The sequence below is a fragment of the Ovis aries genome, chromosome 12 (assembly GCF_016772045.2).
Source record: "Ovis aries strain OAR_USU_Benz2616 breed Rambouillet chromosome 12, ARS-UI_Ramb_v3.0, whole genome shotgun sequence".
Classification (NCBI taxonomy): Eukaryota; Metazoa; Chordata; class Mammalia; order Artiodactyla; family Bovidae; genus Ovis; species Ovis aries.
Genome location: NC_056065.1, coordinates 32983677 through 32998264, shown reverse-complemented (window position 1 = coordinate 32998264; position 14588 = coordinate 32983677). Strand labels below are relative to the sequence as shown.

The window sequence follows — 14588 nt, the reverse complement described above, 5'->3', positions numbered from 1 at the left end:
GAGTCGGGAAGATCTCTTGGAGAAGAAAATGGCAACCCACTCCAGTATTCTTGCCTGAAGAATCCCATGGACAGAGGAGCCTGGCAGGCTACAGTTCATGGGGTCGCACGTGACTTGGCGACTAAACCACCACCACCACCACCATTTTAGTTGCTGTTTCTTGTTTGTGTTCATCACTAGACCATGATCTCTTTGAAGGGATGGTCGTGGTCTCTATCTTGTATAGCGATGCACCCCCACACTTTTGTGCCTGGCACGAAGTAGTTATTTAAGTATTTGTTGAATATTCCTCATGTAGGGCAATGCCATGGAATGGAAAGGACACCAAACTTACTGCTAGCTGTGTGATGTTGAGCAAATCTCTCAATTATCTGAGCTTGAGATGCTTCATCTGTCAAACAAGGATATCTGCTCCATCACCTTGCCTTAGAAAATTATTATGAAGAATAAAGAAGTCAATGCATCAGACTCTGCTTTGTAAAACAGAAAGCACAGACACTGTAAGATGATGAGATGGGAAGAGTCTGTGGTTTTGTCTTAAGTAAATGTGAATGATATGGAAGGTGTAATAGAAGCAGGCAATATCGAGTCTACCATACCCTCCTTGGCCTTGAAGGTTAGAGTTTTCAAATTATTTTGGAGAGACTAAAAGAGAATATTTTTGGAGGCAAAAATATTTTAAGGAAAGTTTCTGTTAATTATTTCCTCCCTCTTGTGTTTCTTCCTTTGAAAGAAATTGACCTCTTTTGTTTCTGCTTCCTTTCCTAGAAGTAACTCATGCTCTGATCTGATAATTGATCTTTCAGTGTTGTACTGAAAATTGTGATATACTTTGCAGTGAAGAAAATATAAATAATTTTCTCTCAGAAACATGCATGATGCATATTTGAGGAAGTAGGGATTGGGGCTTCCCAGGTGGTGCAAGTGGTAAAGAACACACCTGCCGATGCAGGAGATAAAAGAGATACAGGTTCAATCCCTGGGTTGGGAAGATCCCCTGAAGGAGGGCCTGGCAACCCACTCCAGTATTCTTGCCTGGAGAATCCATGGGCAGAGGAGCCTGGTGGGCTACAGTCCATAGAGTCGCAATGAGTCAGACACAACTGAAATGACTGAGCACAGCATAGGAAATAGGGATTACTGAATCCTAGTCCTTTTGCATCAGAGAAGGCAGTGGCACCCCACTCCAGTACTCTTGCCTGGAAAATCCCATGGACGGAGGAGCCTGGTAGGCTGTGGTCCATGGGGTCACTAAGAGTCGGACACGACTGAGCGACTTCACTTTCACTTTTTACTTTCATGCATTGGAGAAGGAAATGGCAACCCACTCCAGTGTTCTTGCCTGGAGAATCCCAGGGACGGGGGAGCCTGGTAGGCTGCCATCCATGGGGTTGCACAGAGTCGGACACGGCTGAAGCGACTTAGCAGCAGTAGCAGCAGCAGCAGCAATGGTTCTTTTGCATTTTCCTTTCCCTATTTGTTCTACACCAGGATTTCTCCATTTGCTCCAGTATGAGAACATAGTCCTTGTTAGTGGTAAACTAACAAGGTAAAGGATTTTGGTTCTTCACAAAAATGGAAGATAACAGGCTGTCTACTAATTTTACTATTGTTTTTATTGTTATTGTCAATAATAATAACAAAACCAAATTAAATGATTGGCTAAAATAGGGATTATTTTATCCCATTTTCTTCTTCTGATCAATAGACAGGAGGATCCTTAAACCCTTGAGGATACTTAGTATTTTATGCTCCTTAACAGTTGTTCATTCATTCATTCACTCATTAATCATTCATCAAATGTTTGTTCTACACAACTGTATTCCACGCACTATTCTAGGCTCTTGGTATAAATGAGTGAGCAAAACAGAGGTCTCTATTCTTCAGGTACTTACATTCCAATTAAGATGTGCATGTCTTATCTATCCTAGAGGTCTGTGACCAACTTGAGGCAAGAGATGTATTTATGTGCCTTTTAATGTTTTTGCACAGGTCCATTTATTTCTTTAAGAAGGATACAACTAATTGATGGTGTCATTGTAGGAAGAAGTGATCCAGTCGCATATGGGCAAATGGGAAAGAAGGAGAACTAGCTTGGAACTGGGCTATCAAGGTGGATGTACTGTGGGTATTAAATGACACACACACATATATGGATAATTGAAGTAAGACTCTTGTCTGTCACCCTTTATCTCATTTCTCTGCATTGCTGACAGAGTCAGATACTGAAACTTAGAGATTCATATGTGCACTCTAGATGTAGGTAGGCCTGAGTTTCCTGGCTGTGTCCCTTAATAACTAGGTGACTCTGAAAAAATTGTACACCCTCTCCAGGCCTCAATTTCCTCATTTATAAAGTGAGGCTAATAAGAGAACCTACCTCTTAGAGTTGTGTGAGATTAATAAAAGAATGCATAAAGAACTTAGCTTATGCTAAATATTAATAAATAACATGTTACTAAAACTATTATTAACCTTTAAAGACAGAATTTTTCCTGTCCTATTTCCATGAAGAATCTTCAGATTTAAAGAATTAGGTTACTTGTTCATGGTCACATAGGTAATAAGGAGGCAATAAAATCCTCTAGCTCTGTGAGTTTTCTGCTGTATTCCATTGCCTCTTAAGATGTGCTTTTCCCAGAATACAGAGAATCAATTGAAAAATGGTGTGTACGCTTTTTTTTTTAAAAGAAGCATCAATAGGTAGATACCACTGTATATAAAATAAAAAACAATGATTCACTGTATCACACGGGAAACTATATTCAATATACTATAGTGACTTATAATGGAAAAGAATCTAAATCACTTAGCTGTACCCCTGAAACTAACACAATATCATAAATCAATTATTATTCAACTTTTTTGGATAAAGCAAAACTATAAGGAAATATTTAATTTTAGTTACTCATAGATTTGCTTTCTATGGTAGATTTGCAACTTTGAAAGCACTTTCTGTGTATACAAAGTTCAAGGAAATGAATATGTTGAAGATAACGGATTCCAAGCCTCTCACTATTGAGAAGAATGTTACACTTAGAGAAAGAGGGAAAACTAGGTTCTATCTATGTTACTGGATTGGAATTAGAGACATCAGTTTGAATGTGTTATGTTTATATTCATATAAAGACCCATAGACAAATATTCATATCTATACATTCATATGTACTTTCATATTCATATACCGGCTCTGTCTACTAAGGTGACCTAGAAGCCAAGAGTCAGTAGCAATGATCACCACCTAGTGACACCTCTTGGATTCTCCACTAAAAGACACAAGAGCTCCTTGAGCAAATGCTGATTCCAAGCCTGGTAAAGGACAGTACAAGATTAACCTGGAACATCTTATGGAATAGAAAGCCAACAAGTGCCCAAGAATAAGATAATATCATATTATTAAAATAGGCCCCAGTAGAAGTATTTACACTGAAAATTGGTAAGCATTGCAAATGAGAGATGTCCCCACCCCGAATCAATTATTAAACATTTTCCAGGACCCAACAACATCAACCAAGTGATCAAAGATGTTATCACCATTATTGGGACAAAAGGACATCATGTATCTTAGCTCCCTGCTACTTCTCTCTCTAAGTCCATCAAGAATGGCTCTCATCTAATAGGCATGTTGTAAATGGTCTCATACATTTTATTATACCAATATGCTACTGTTACGAAGCTATGTTTTACTCTAAAAGGGAAAAACACCTTTTAACCAAAAAGGGTTATATGTCTGATACTAGAATTTCAGTCACTCATAGAAAGATGAGAATAGACATGGCAGACAGGATTGGGGCCCCAAATCACTGCCACCAGCACATCCTTCTCCTCAGGTTATACTCAAGGCTTTCATGATTCGTGACCCACACTCACCGGTGAACTGTAGGATCATCAGAAGCTTTTAGTCCTTTAATGTAACTAGTGAAATTTTTTTAAAAATCTATCTAATAAATCATCTTTGTTCTGTAACATGGATTTTTTTAAAATAGCAATGTTTAAAATAAACAACATGGAAAAGCTGTGGATTAGAAACATATAGTTAGTCCTTCAGTTCCATTTGATTCAATCTATTTTTTAAAATGGGATAGCAAATGACATTTTGAGAAGATATAATCAACCAGAATTATAATTGCATAGAAGGAGTGCCTAAACCTCTGTGTGTACTTAGTCATATCTGAGACTCCAGAGTACTGCTCCCTCCTTTTACTAATAACTCTCACTTCTTATCAAGTAAGCATCGACATGACCCGCACGGGCACGTGCTGCCACGGGTGATGTGGGTAACTTGGAGAAAATGTGGATGTTCCAATTCTAGTACATTCGCTCCTTTTTAAAGTCAGCTCTATTGAGGTTAATTTAAATATAATCAAAATCACCAATTTTAAGTTTGAAATTAAATGTGTTTTGATAAATGTGCACAGTTACGGAACTATCATAACCATGATTGAGAACGTTTCTATCAACCCCCAAGATTCCCTTATGCCCATCCCCTACCTCCAGGTCCTTGAAACACTCATCAGTCACACTGTAGATTAATTTTCTGGAATTTCATGTGAATGAAATCATAGTATATGCTTTTTGTGCCTCTTTAAGCATACTGTCTTTGAGATTCACCCAGGTGTTCTATGTAACAGTTCCCTTTTATTACTTTTTTGTTACTACCACTCCTAGCATTCCATTGTAAAGCTATAACACAGTTTATCTATTAAGCAGTTCATGGACATTTAGGTTATTTCTAGGTTTTAGTTATTGTGAATAAATCTTTCAGTATTATTTTAATAACAACCAAGAAATTCTTCTCTACTGCCGTTACTTTTATTCCAATTTGTAAAATATGTCTAACTATAAGTTTGGTTAAATGAGATTATCAGTATTTTGAGTAAGGACTGAATGAAAACCAGTAGGGAAGGACTGGCCTAGCTATCTTTCCTGAGGCTCTCACACCCAGCTGGAATTGATGCCTTGCTATGCTTTGATAGTTTTATTCCCTTTTTTATGATGTATTTCAGCTTTTATTCTGGCCGTTTTGAATTTCTTATTAGTGTAAGGACTATGCTATATTTACCTATCTTCATTTGACCTGTGCCTAGCAGAATGTCTTTCACATAATAGAGTCATGTTAAATATTAAATGAATTGTTTTGGATTCTTCTCTGATCACGTCCTTGAATGCCCAGATAACTTTTAAAAATTCTTTCAAGCCACTATTGCATTATCTAAATCAAAATATATCAAATCCCACCTCTGCCTTTATAGCATTTACAGTAACCTTTGAGCAGATTTCTAACGCTTTATGGCCCTCTTCTTTTCCCCAGCTATAATGTGAAAGGGTTTGATTAAACAAATTTGAGATTCCTTCACATTTCTAACATTTTAAAGTTGTGTTTAAAAAAGAAGAAAGAAAGAACCTCCAGGGGAAAGGGGCAACATAGAAAGAGAGGAGTATATAAAGGAGGTAAGAAAGCAAGAATATGCCTTTTTTTAAAAAATGTAATTGAAAGTAAAATGTGTAGTTTCTTAAAAAGAGTAAAAGTTGGAGAAGGAGTCAAGAAACAAAAATTGATGTGTAACAACATTGTTGGTAGAGCATCCTTTTAAATTGTTCTGTGAGGAGAACTGCAATAAGAAAGTGATTCTTTTCTCTAGGAGATCAATAATCAGGTAATTCCTCATTCTGAAAATGACTGGTGAGATTGACAACTCCTTTGTGTAAGTGAACCATAAGCCCCAGTCTACAAACAGTAGTCCCAGTTATGACTGCTTTAGTATAATTTAGTATTAATTACTAATTAATAATAATTAATACTTTTTTTTACTGCCCGTTTTTGCTCTCCAGTGGGTATTGGTTTTAAACACTGCATTTTTTGGTCACCCAGTATTGGGAGTCTCAGAATCCTAAGTCTCTGTCTTGGGGATGGTTGCTCAATGAAAGAATCCAAGGTACCCTTTTTAAGCTGACTCTTTGGGCAGCAGCAGCTCTAGCTGGCAACACCATTAGAACCATCCTCTTCTGTGCTCTTCTCTCTCTCTCTCTTTTAACATGTTTGGAAAGTTTTTGCCTCCTCATGTAAGACCTGAGCAGATTCTGCAGCTTCACTTAAAGACTGCAGCCTTCTTTCCCCCATGGCAAGTATGTAAGAACATCCATTCATTAATTGTTCACTGGCCACTTCCTATATGCCACATACTGAACTGGGCTCAGAGTATGTATAGACAAATAGGCCAAGAAGAGACAGACAAGTAAACCAACACCGAACTGTGAGAAATGTTATCTTAGTGGGATGCATGTGTACACAGGGCTTCCCAGGTGGCTCAGCAGTCAAGAAGTCACCTGCCATGGCAGGAGACACGGGTTCTATCCCTGGGGCAGCAAGCTCCCCTAGAGGAGGAAATGCCAATCCACTCTTATATCCCTGCCTGGGAAACCCCATGGACAGAGGAGCCTGGCAGGCTACAGTCCATGGGGTCGCAAAGAGTTGGATGTGACACTGAGTGAATAACACTTTCCCTTTCTTTCATGCTGATGTCACCTTGGGGAAAGAATAGCCAATTTAGGAGAAGAGGGAGAAGAGGAGGGGAATATTGAGCAGGTCCTAAAGGAGGAGCATACCTTGGGCAAGGGTGACAGGAGTTGGTGGAGGGCAGAGAAGGGTGAGGAGGGTGTGGAGACATCCCAGCAAAACACAGAGACATGCAGTTTTCCACGGCCAAAAAATATGTGGTATGACTGGAGAGGCAAAAAGCGGCCTAGCCCGACTCCGCTTGCTGCAATATGCCAGTTTGGAACTGAGTATGAGGCAAGACCTTGGAGCCGGTCCAAGGGATGTTGTTACTAAAAGTACCAGAAGGGACCTTATTTCACATTTAGCGTGGCCCCCTGATGATCCATTTGAGTGAGGTGTGGGTGTATTTTCATTCTGGAATTTTATACTACAACATTACCAACATGCATTGACCGATTTCAATACAGACTTTCCTTATGTTGCTTTATAATTAGAAGCCAGTGATTCGAAGTTCCACAGCGGTACATAGACTAGTAGTGATAGGTTTATGGGATTGTTTATTTTTAGTTTGGCAAAGACAAGACAGTAAATCTCTCAATTAGTAAACTAAAGCAGCATGGATGAGAAATGCCCACAAGGAGATTAGGAGTTAGAAATAACTAAGCCAGTTAATGGAAGAAAACTTTCATATCACCTACCCGTATTTAGAGTATAAAGAACCCACCTAATGTGTGTGTTTGCATGAGCGTGTGTGGTGTGTGTGTGTGTGCGTGCGTGCGCTTGCACTCAGCGTCAGTATCCACAGTGGTGCCCGAGATGAGATCCTTTGCATTCTTCAGGTTCTGTTTAGGAAGTTTATCTCTTTAGGAGTCACTGTGATTGGATAGGAGAAGGCAATGGCACCCCACTCCAGTACTCTTGCCTGGAAAATCCCATGGACAGAGGAGCCTGGTAGGCTGCAGTCCATGGGGTCGCGAAGAGTTGGACACAACTGAGCGACTTCACTTTCACTTTTCACTTTCATGCATTGGAGAAGGAAATGGCAACCCACTCCAGTGTTCTTGCCTGGAGAATCCCAGGGACGGGGGAGCCTGATGGGCTGCCGTCCATGGGGTCGCACAGAGTCGGACACGACTGAAGCGACTTAGCAGCAGCAGTGATTGGATATAGACCTATCCACTGGTCAATATCCAATCACAGTGGGATGAGCTCTCGTCTTTGACTACAGAAGCTTCTCATCCTGCAATTCTTTCAGTGTGACCCAAAAGGGATTTTATTATGAAGTTCTAGGAGACATTTTTCATTTTCATATTTATATTCACATTACATGGCCTAATGTATGAAAATATTTAATGAAAGCATGCATTTCTGCCTCTAGATAGAACCTCCTACATTATATTTGAGATTCCATATTAAGTTTGGGAGGAAAAGCAAGAGGTGATCCACAAAACTTAGTTTCAAGAATTTAAGTTTTGGGGTGTATTGAGTCACTCTGTATTGATCCTCTAACTTCAGGATCTTTAGGAAAGATTGACCATTCAGGAGAAAAAAGATGAATTGACAGCCGGCAACAATGAGAATGTTATAAAAAATGATGTTTGTGTTTTAAAGTTACAAAACACCATTAATTCAGTTGTCATGGTATTTTGATTTTTAAAGTTGCTTACCTTAGTCCATTTGGATTTATGGCAGGTATTAAACCTTGCTTGAAAGGTCCTTTGAATTCTCCCCTGAAAATTGAGAGTCTGTGGAAAGATTGTTGTCTGCTTATGCTGAACAGTTTACTCCATATCAGCTCTCTGAGGTCTGTAGGGGAAATGATGGGGGTTAGTGCATCTGTAGATTAAATTTCTCTCTCCTCTCTGCCTTGTAGACTGGAAAAAGATAGCATTCAGCAGAGCTTTAGCAATGAAGCAAAGGCCCAAGCCCTTCAGGCCCAGCAAAGAGAGCAGGAGCTGACACAGAAGATACAGCAAATGGAAGCCCAGCATGACAAAACTGGTAGGTGGTAGGGAAAGATTAGAGCCTGGGCACTTGCTCACAAGCCAGGCCCACGCCTTACTGTGAAATGACATCAGGAACACCTGTAACCTTTGGCTGGCCGAAGGGAGCAGATGCTAACTACACCGGAGATTCCGAATTACATATTAGTTAGCGTTTAAAAGAGAAAATGGAAAGTATTGCCCACTGTCTGTTGATTTCAGAGTGCTGCTCTCACATCTGTTGCACCATCTGGATTATGAGTTTATTTACCTGTGTTCAAGAAACGTAAAGCTGAGAGAGACCACAACAAAGTAGAAAAACAAAGGGCTTGTTTTTGGCTGGGTTTTCAGGCACACATGTTATATAAAGAAAATAGCATCAGAAGCTCTGCGGGAAATGCTCTGAGCTTACAGTTAGAGTCTCCTGAATAGCACTGAACAGTTCCCACAGTACACACATTATAGCTACTCTAAAAGCCTAATGAGTTTGCTTCAGCATCCAAACTGGAGAAAAGCTTTAGCCATTAATCGGTTCTTAATTCACTGTCGCAGCTGGATGTAATTCAGTGGCTCCAAATTGATATGTTCCTTTATTTAATCTTTGCAGCTTCGAACATTTTTAGCATTTGTATGATTATCCCACCTCCCCCAACCCAGTCTAAAGTGATGTTTAATCCTTTGCATTCTTCAAGTTCTCACAACTGCTGTTAAAATTCGCTAATACAAGGCATTGACCACAGCTGGCAGCTTGGCTAAAAATTGCCATCTTTCATCACATTGGCGCTATTCTGCAGGCTGAGTTGGCCAGTAACTCTTTACCTTTAATTTGAAAGTAAAATGCACTTTGAAAATAGGCAGTTTGGTTTGTTCAGTCAGAGCATTCTGTAGTTCCTTTCACTTTTGAGTTGTGTGTTCACAGACAGTGTTAGTCAAAACAAGACAGTGTCAGTCATTATAATTCCACACCACATATTCCAAGCTGATCGTACTATTAAAACGAAAGTTTAATTGATCCTGTCTCTTCCAGAAAAATGTTGCTTAATTTTTAGTGTCTTGATTTATTTTGCTTTGTATGCTATATGCTTTTTTGCCAGTCACTATCGAAAACTGAAGAGAAAGAAAGGGCCTGTTAAACCTTTCACCTAAAGATAATTTTCATGTAATTTAATGTATACTGTATTTGATAACCTGGTTAAAAAAAAAAGTGTTGCTTATCTTATAAGTGAAAAATTGCTAACATAAAATTCATTAAATTATTTATTTGCTAATAGGCAAATGTCATATTGATCTGCATAATTCACTTTCAGGAGAGATTTTCTTCTCACAGCGTTTGGCCAGAAGAAATGGAAATTTACAAGGCTTACTAGTTGTTTTTCCACTAAAAACAAAAGGAGGAAATTATAGGATAAATTATTGTTTGTCCCCACTACTAGGAGGATCCTAGTGATCAAGGAGTCTTTGGCAGTATCTCTGAATACTAGATAAGAGTATTAACTGAGCCACCATAAGAATACTTCCTTGTATTTTGCACAAAAATACAGACTCTCTTCAGTTTCTTTGGTCAGATCTGTACTGAAGCTCACGCTGTTGATGGAAATATAAGGAAAATTATGTGTTTTTCTTTTATAAACAGAGAAGTATATGCAAGGTGGGGGTAGTGAAATATATGAGCAAATATGAAACATAAAGCATGAATTACAGTATAGAAAGAGTTCCTCAATTATTTTAGTTTTGAATTATCTGATTGTGATAAATTTGACATTCTGTTTAGAATAAAATTTTCAAAAGAAGAGTACATTGAAAATTACAAAGATTAAAAAAATCTATGACTCCACTTGAGGTACTTGACAGTTATTAACATGTTAAAATTTACACAAAGCTGGTATGAACAGAAATGTTTCTGGTGTGTAATTATTAGGGAAGTAAATGTCTCACAAGATTCAGTGTCTTGCCAGATGAGCATTCCTTTGACCTAGGACCCTAAAAGTGATCTACAGGAAACGTGGTAGTCAGTCTTATTGCTTTTACCACTGTGCATTGCCCTGCAGAGTTACAGCCATAAACATCTGATGTTTACAGGAGGGTTTATTGTTATTTCTAGAAAATGAACAGTATTCATTGCTGACCTCCCAGAATTCATTTTTGACAAAGTTGAAGGAAGAGTGCTGCATGTTAGCCAAGAAACTGGAACAAATCTCTCAGAAAAGCAGGTGGGTAATATTATTTATGCAGTACTTTCAGAGCACTGTTTATGTGAATGCTGTAATTTTTTTCCTAAGACAGCATTTCCACTATTTTATAGTCTAATGTCAAAATTAGATAGGTATTGACAAATTCCCTGTAAAAAATATTTTCTCTCTATGAAAATCTTCTTAATTGTCCATATAGACACCTCAGTGTTTTTTTATAGTTAGGTATACATACTATTATTTGACCTTATTAATGTTCAGAATTGAAAACTATAAAATGTTAGAACACAAGGGTCAAAATGGCAATTATTCTAATAAAACATACAGGTGGGTCAAGCATTTCTAAAGTCTTATTTTAATATAGTCAACATGTTTTAGTCTATTATAGTTCTCCATGAACACATAAAAGCTATCTTTAAGTCAAATGATAATAAATAAAATATGTATGTATAAAAATTAAATAGATGACACTTTGAAATAAACCAAAACCATCTTTTCTCCTAAAATCGTTTTATTTTAATAGAACAGCCATCATTCATTTTATAGGTATATGCTCTTTTATCAACCCATTGATTGAGATCTTACTGAATTTTTTCTGTACATTGTTCAATCATATTATCACAATAAATGAATTATTTCTATTCTAAATTCTAAGAAGTCTGAGTTCTCATCTTAGCTCTGACAGTAACTGTAATCTTAGACAAATTTATTTGGCCTGTTTGAACTGTGGTTTCCTCTTGCAAATGAATGATGTTGCACAGAATCGCTTTGACTTGAACTCGAAAGAAATCATTCAGTTAACTAGCTAAAGTATCAGTTACAATATAACCTAATGGGAAAATAGTGTATCTTCTCTTTTATACTGTTTTGAAACTTGCTTATATTATCAAACAGCAAGCAGTAGGGCTCAGCAAACCAACTACTGGCTTAGGTATGTCATTCAGAATGAATTTCTAGGAGGATCAGAGCGTATCTAATCACTCTGAGCCCCATCTTGGGTTCCTGCATCAATAATCTGGCCTAGCTTGTGGAATCCCCATCCCTGAATCTTTTGGAAAATCAGAGCACTTATGAATCCAATTCATTCTGCTCACAGGAAGGCAGAAACTCCTATAACCACCCAGAAGGTGCTCTGAGCATGCACCTTCTTAGCGAATACTAATTAGATATCTTATTTGGGAAGGGAAAAGGCTCAGAGTGCCAAAACACCCAATATTTCCAGGAAATTTGACAAGGAAACCCAAATAATTTTGCCCTGAAGGAGATCCTCGTATCAACAGAAAGTATTCTAACTAGAAATATTTGACTTACTTCACATAAATACAAACACATTAATAATTTAAGAAAAAATTGGACCTTAAAAGATTGTGTTAGCTTAAGATTGCTTCGGGATTGATTACTGATTAATTATCTTGCTGTCTAATTCAGGTATAATTCAGGAAATTGAAGTATATAAAAGAGAAAGAGAAGCTATATGCTTGCTTTATATTATTTAATTCTCACAACAGCTTGAGGCGTGAATTATCTTCTTTTATGGATGAGGAAACCAATACTCAGAGCATTTAAATAGCTGATAAGTAGGCACACTAGAATTCTAACTTAGATATTTCTGGTTCCAAAGCCTACATATGACCTTTCATAAGAATAATATCTTACATCCACCACAAAAGAAAATCCAGACCAAAGTAATTAGGAGGGAAAAATTAATCTTTAAATTTCCGTGGAGCATACTTGCATATGTGAGGGTTGACTGTGAGCCTGGGTTAACCTGTGCCGTGTGTGTTAAGGCCTTCTTTTCCCTGCTCTAGGTCTAGCAGTTTACCCCGCTCTAGTGAACCTGAACCTCAGCCTCTCTCCTCTTCAACTCCTCTCACTTCTGATTCTAGGTCCTGACCACTACTTTGTAAATTGAATGTATTCCTTTATGTCTGATACAGAGCTGGTGCTGTGCTGTGCTTAGTCGCTCAGTCATGTCTGACTCTTTGCGACGCTATGGACTGTAGCCTGCCAGGCTCCTCTGTCCATGGGGATTCTCCAGGCAAGAGTGCTGGATTGAGTTGCTGTGTCCTCCTCCAGGGGATATTCCCAGCCCAGGGATCAAACCCAGGTCTCCTGCATTGCAGGTGGATTCTTTACCATCTGATCTGGTACCCAATATATATTGAATGAATGAATGAATGAAACAAACAAGCATGGTGTTACCCTTTGTATCATGATCTGACTCTGGTTCCATACTATTTCTTTATTGATGATGGGCAGTGTGCAGTAAAAAAAAACACTTGGGAATTCAGAAAGAATAAGGTTTGAATCTTCCGTTGCCACTTAGCTTCATAACCTTGGGTCTTTCGCTTAATTTCTCCAAACCTCAGCTTCTCCATTTGTAAAAACCTTTTAAAAACTATGATACAGGATTTTGGTGGGAATTAGAAATTTAGAGAGGGAGATATAGGTATACACATAGCACCTAACATCATGTTTGACACATAAAAATATACATTAGGTGTCACTGATGGCATCATTTTAAGGGTCTTGACTGGCAATGAGGATATCCCTTCACTAACAATTATTGCCTTTGCCAGGGTCTGAGTGCCATAATTTGCTGACAGACATAAAGTCTATACCACAATGGAAAACCTTTTTGAAGGCAATGCAGGATCAGGAAATTGTAGATCTGGTTGTGTTTCAGGTCCTGCTCTGAACTTTGTCTTGTAAGTCTGAAGAGTTAAAATACGCATCTATTGTAACTTTATAAGTTGATTCCAAACTAAAACCTACCGAATAATAAAGGCTAAACAAGTTGTAACTTATTATCATTACAACGTTTTAAGGCCCCTAAAATTTACAAAATATATGTTTTGTGTGTCTCACAAGAAATTAGTAGATAGGATCAGTTGTGTTTGGAGGTTTCTTATTTGTATGTTTACTCTTAATTTCTCATCTCACTCTGGCTTCCTACATGAAAGACACTCCATCTTTTGATACTATCTTTGTTTTGAAAACATCTATAAAACTTGTAGGGCTCCGAGTATTTCTTTTAAAATAAAACTATGAATTTATGAAGCCCTGTAGAAGCTCTTCAGGAGTGAGCCTCTACTTACCTTCTCCTAAACTTTTGGGATAAATAATCCCCGCCCTGTGCTTTGAGATGAGGAAATCTTGAAGTTTTTTGACTTTTCTAAGCTGTTGTCCTTGTGAAAGTGCCATCTCCAAAATCATTATTTAAACCATAGGGTAATTTAAATCCAGGTTTTCCTCAGAGTACCGCAGTAAAACTTTTTCCTGAAAGTAAGTGTATTTATTTCATGTTGATGAACAATTTAAACATTTTTTTTGGTCTGAGAATTTTATGTTATTCAAAATCCCATACTAAATATATGGATTCATGCCATTTATTTAAGCCTTTAAAAAAAAAAATCATAGATCTAGTCCTTTGACTAGAGCCCCTGTAGAATCACTGTTAGCTGAAAACGCAGGGGAACCACTCCCAGACACTCCTACTCTTTACCCCGTCCACATGCTAAGCTGCTTTGTGAAAGCGTTTAGAAATGGTTCCTCCGCCTGTGTGTATGTTAAATGTGTTTTTTCCGAAGTAGACGTAAGTCGCATTATGGCTGTGCTTATTGCTTCTGCTGTCTGCAAGCCCTCCACAGTGACAAGCCAGTACTTCCTACACACTATGCCTTCCGCACTGCTCTAGTGGTGTCTGTAACCCCAGGTTTTGTGAATGGCACATCTCATTTTAAAGCTAAAAGTGAACCGCCAATTTCAGCATTTTATGTAGCTTGTTTTTGACTATCAGACAAGAACACTAATTCCTTTTTGCTTTTAATTGGCACCAGGCAGACATTCTGGCTGATTTTAGATGAAACTCACATAAACTTTAGCTCCCTTTGTCTTTATTACCTAGGACTCTGAGAG

At 38.1% G+C, this 14588-nt stretch overlaps 1 protein-coding gene across 15 annotated transcripts in view; it reads left to right on the top strand.

The window, feature by feature from the left end:
• SDCCAG8 (SHH signaling and ciliogenesis regulator SDCCAG8) overlaps nucleotides 1-14588 on the top strand; it is a 242374-nt gene that overhangs the window by 153076 nt on the left and 74710 nt on the right. For 12 of the 15 annotated variants that reach the window (XR_009595809.1, XM_060396452.1, XM_060396450.1 and 9 more), the window contains 2 exons: nucleotides 8373-8500; nucleotides 10583-10691. The exons of the other annotated variants lie outside the window; for them this stretch is intronic. Coding sequence is in view for 11 of the 12 variants with exons in the window: in XM_060396452.1 (XP_060252435.1) it covers nucleotides 8373-8500; nucleotides 10583-10691 (237 nt within the window). In the remaining variant the exon portion in view is untranslated. The remainder of the gene's footprint in view (nucleotides 1-8372; nucleotides 8501-10582; nucleotides 10692-14588) is intronic. 15 annotated transcript variants of the gene reach the window in all.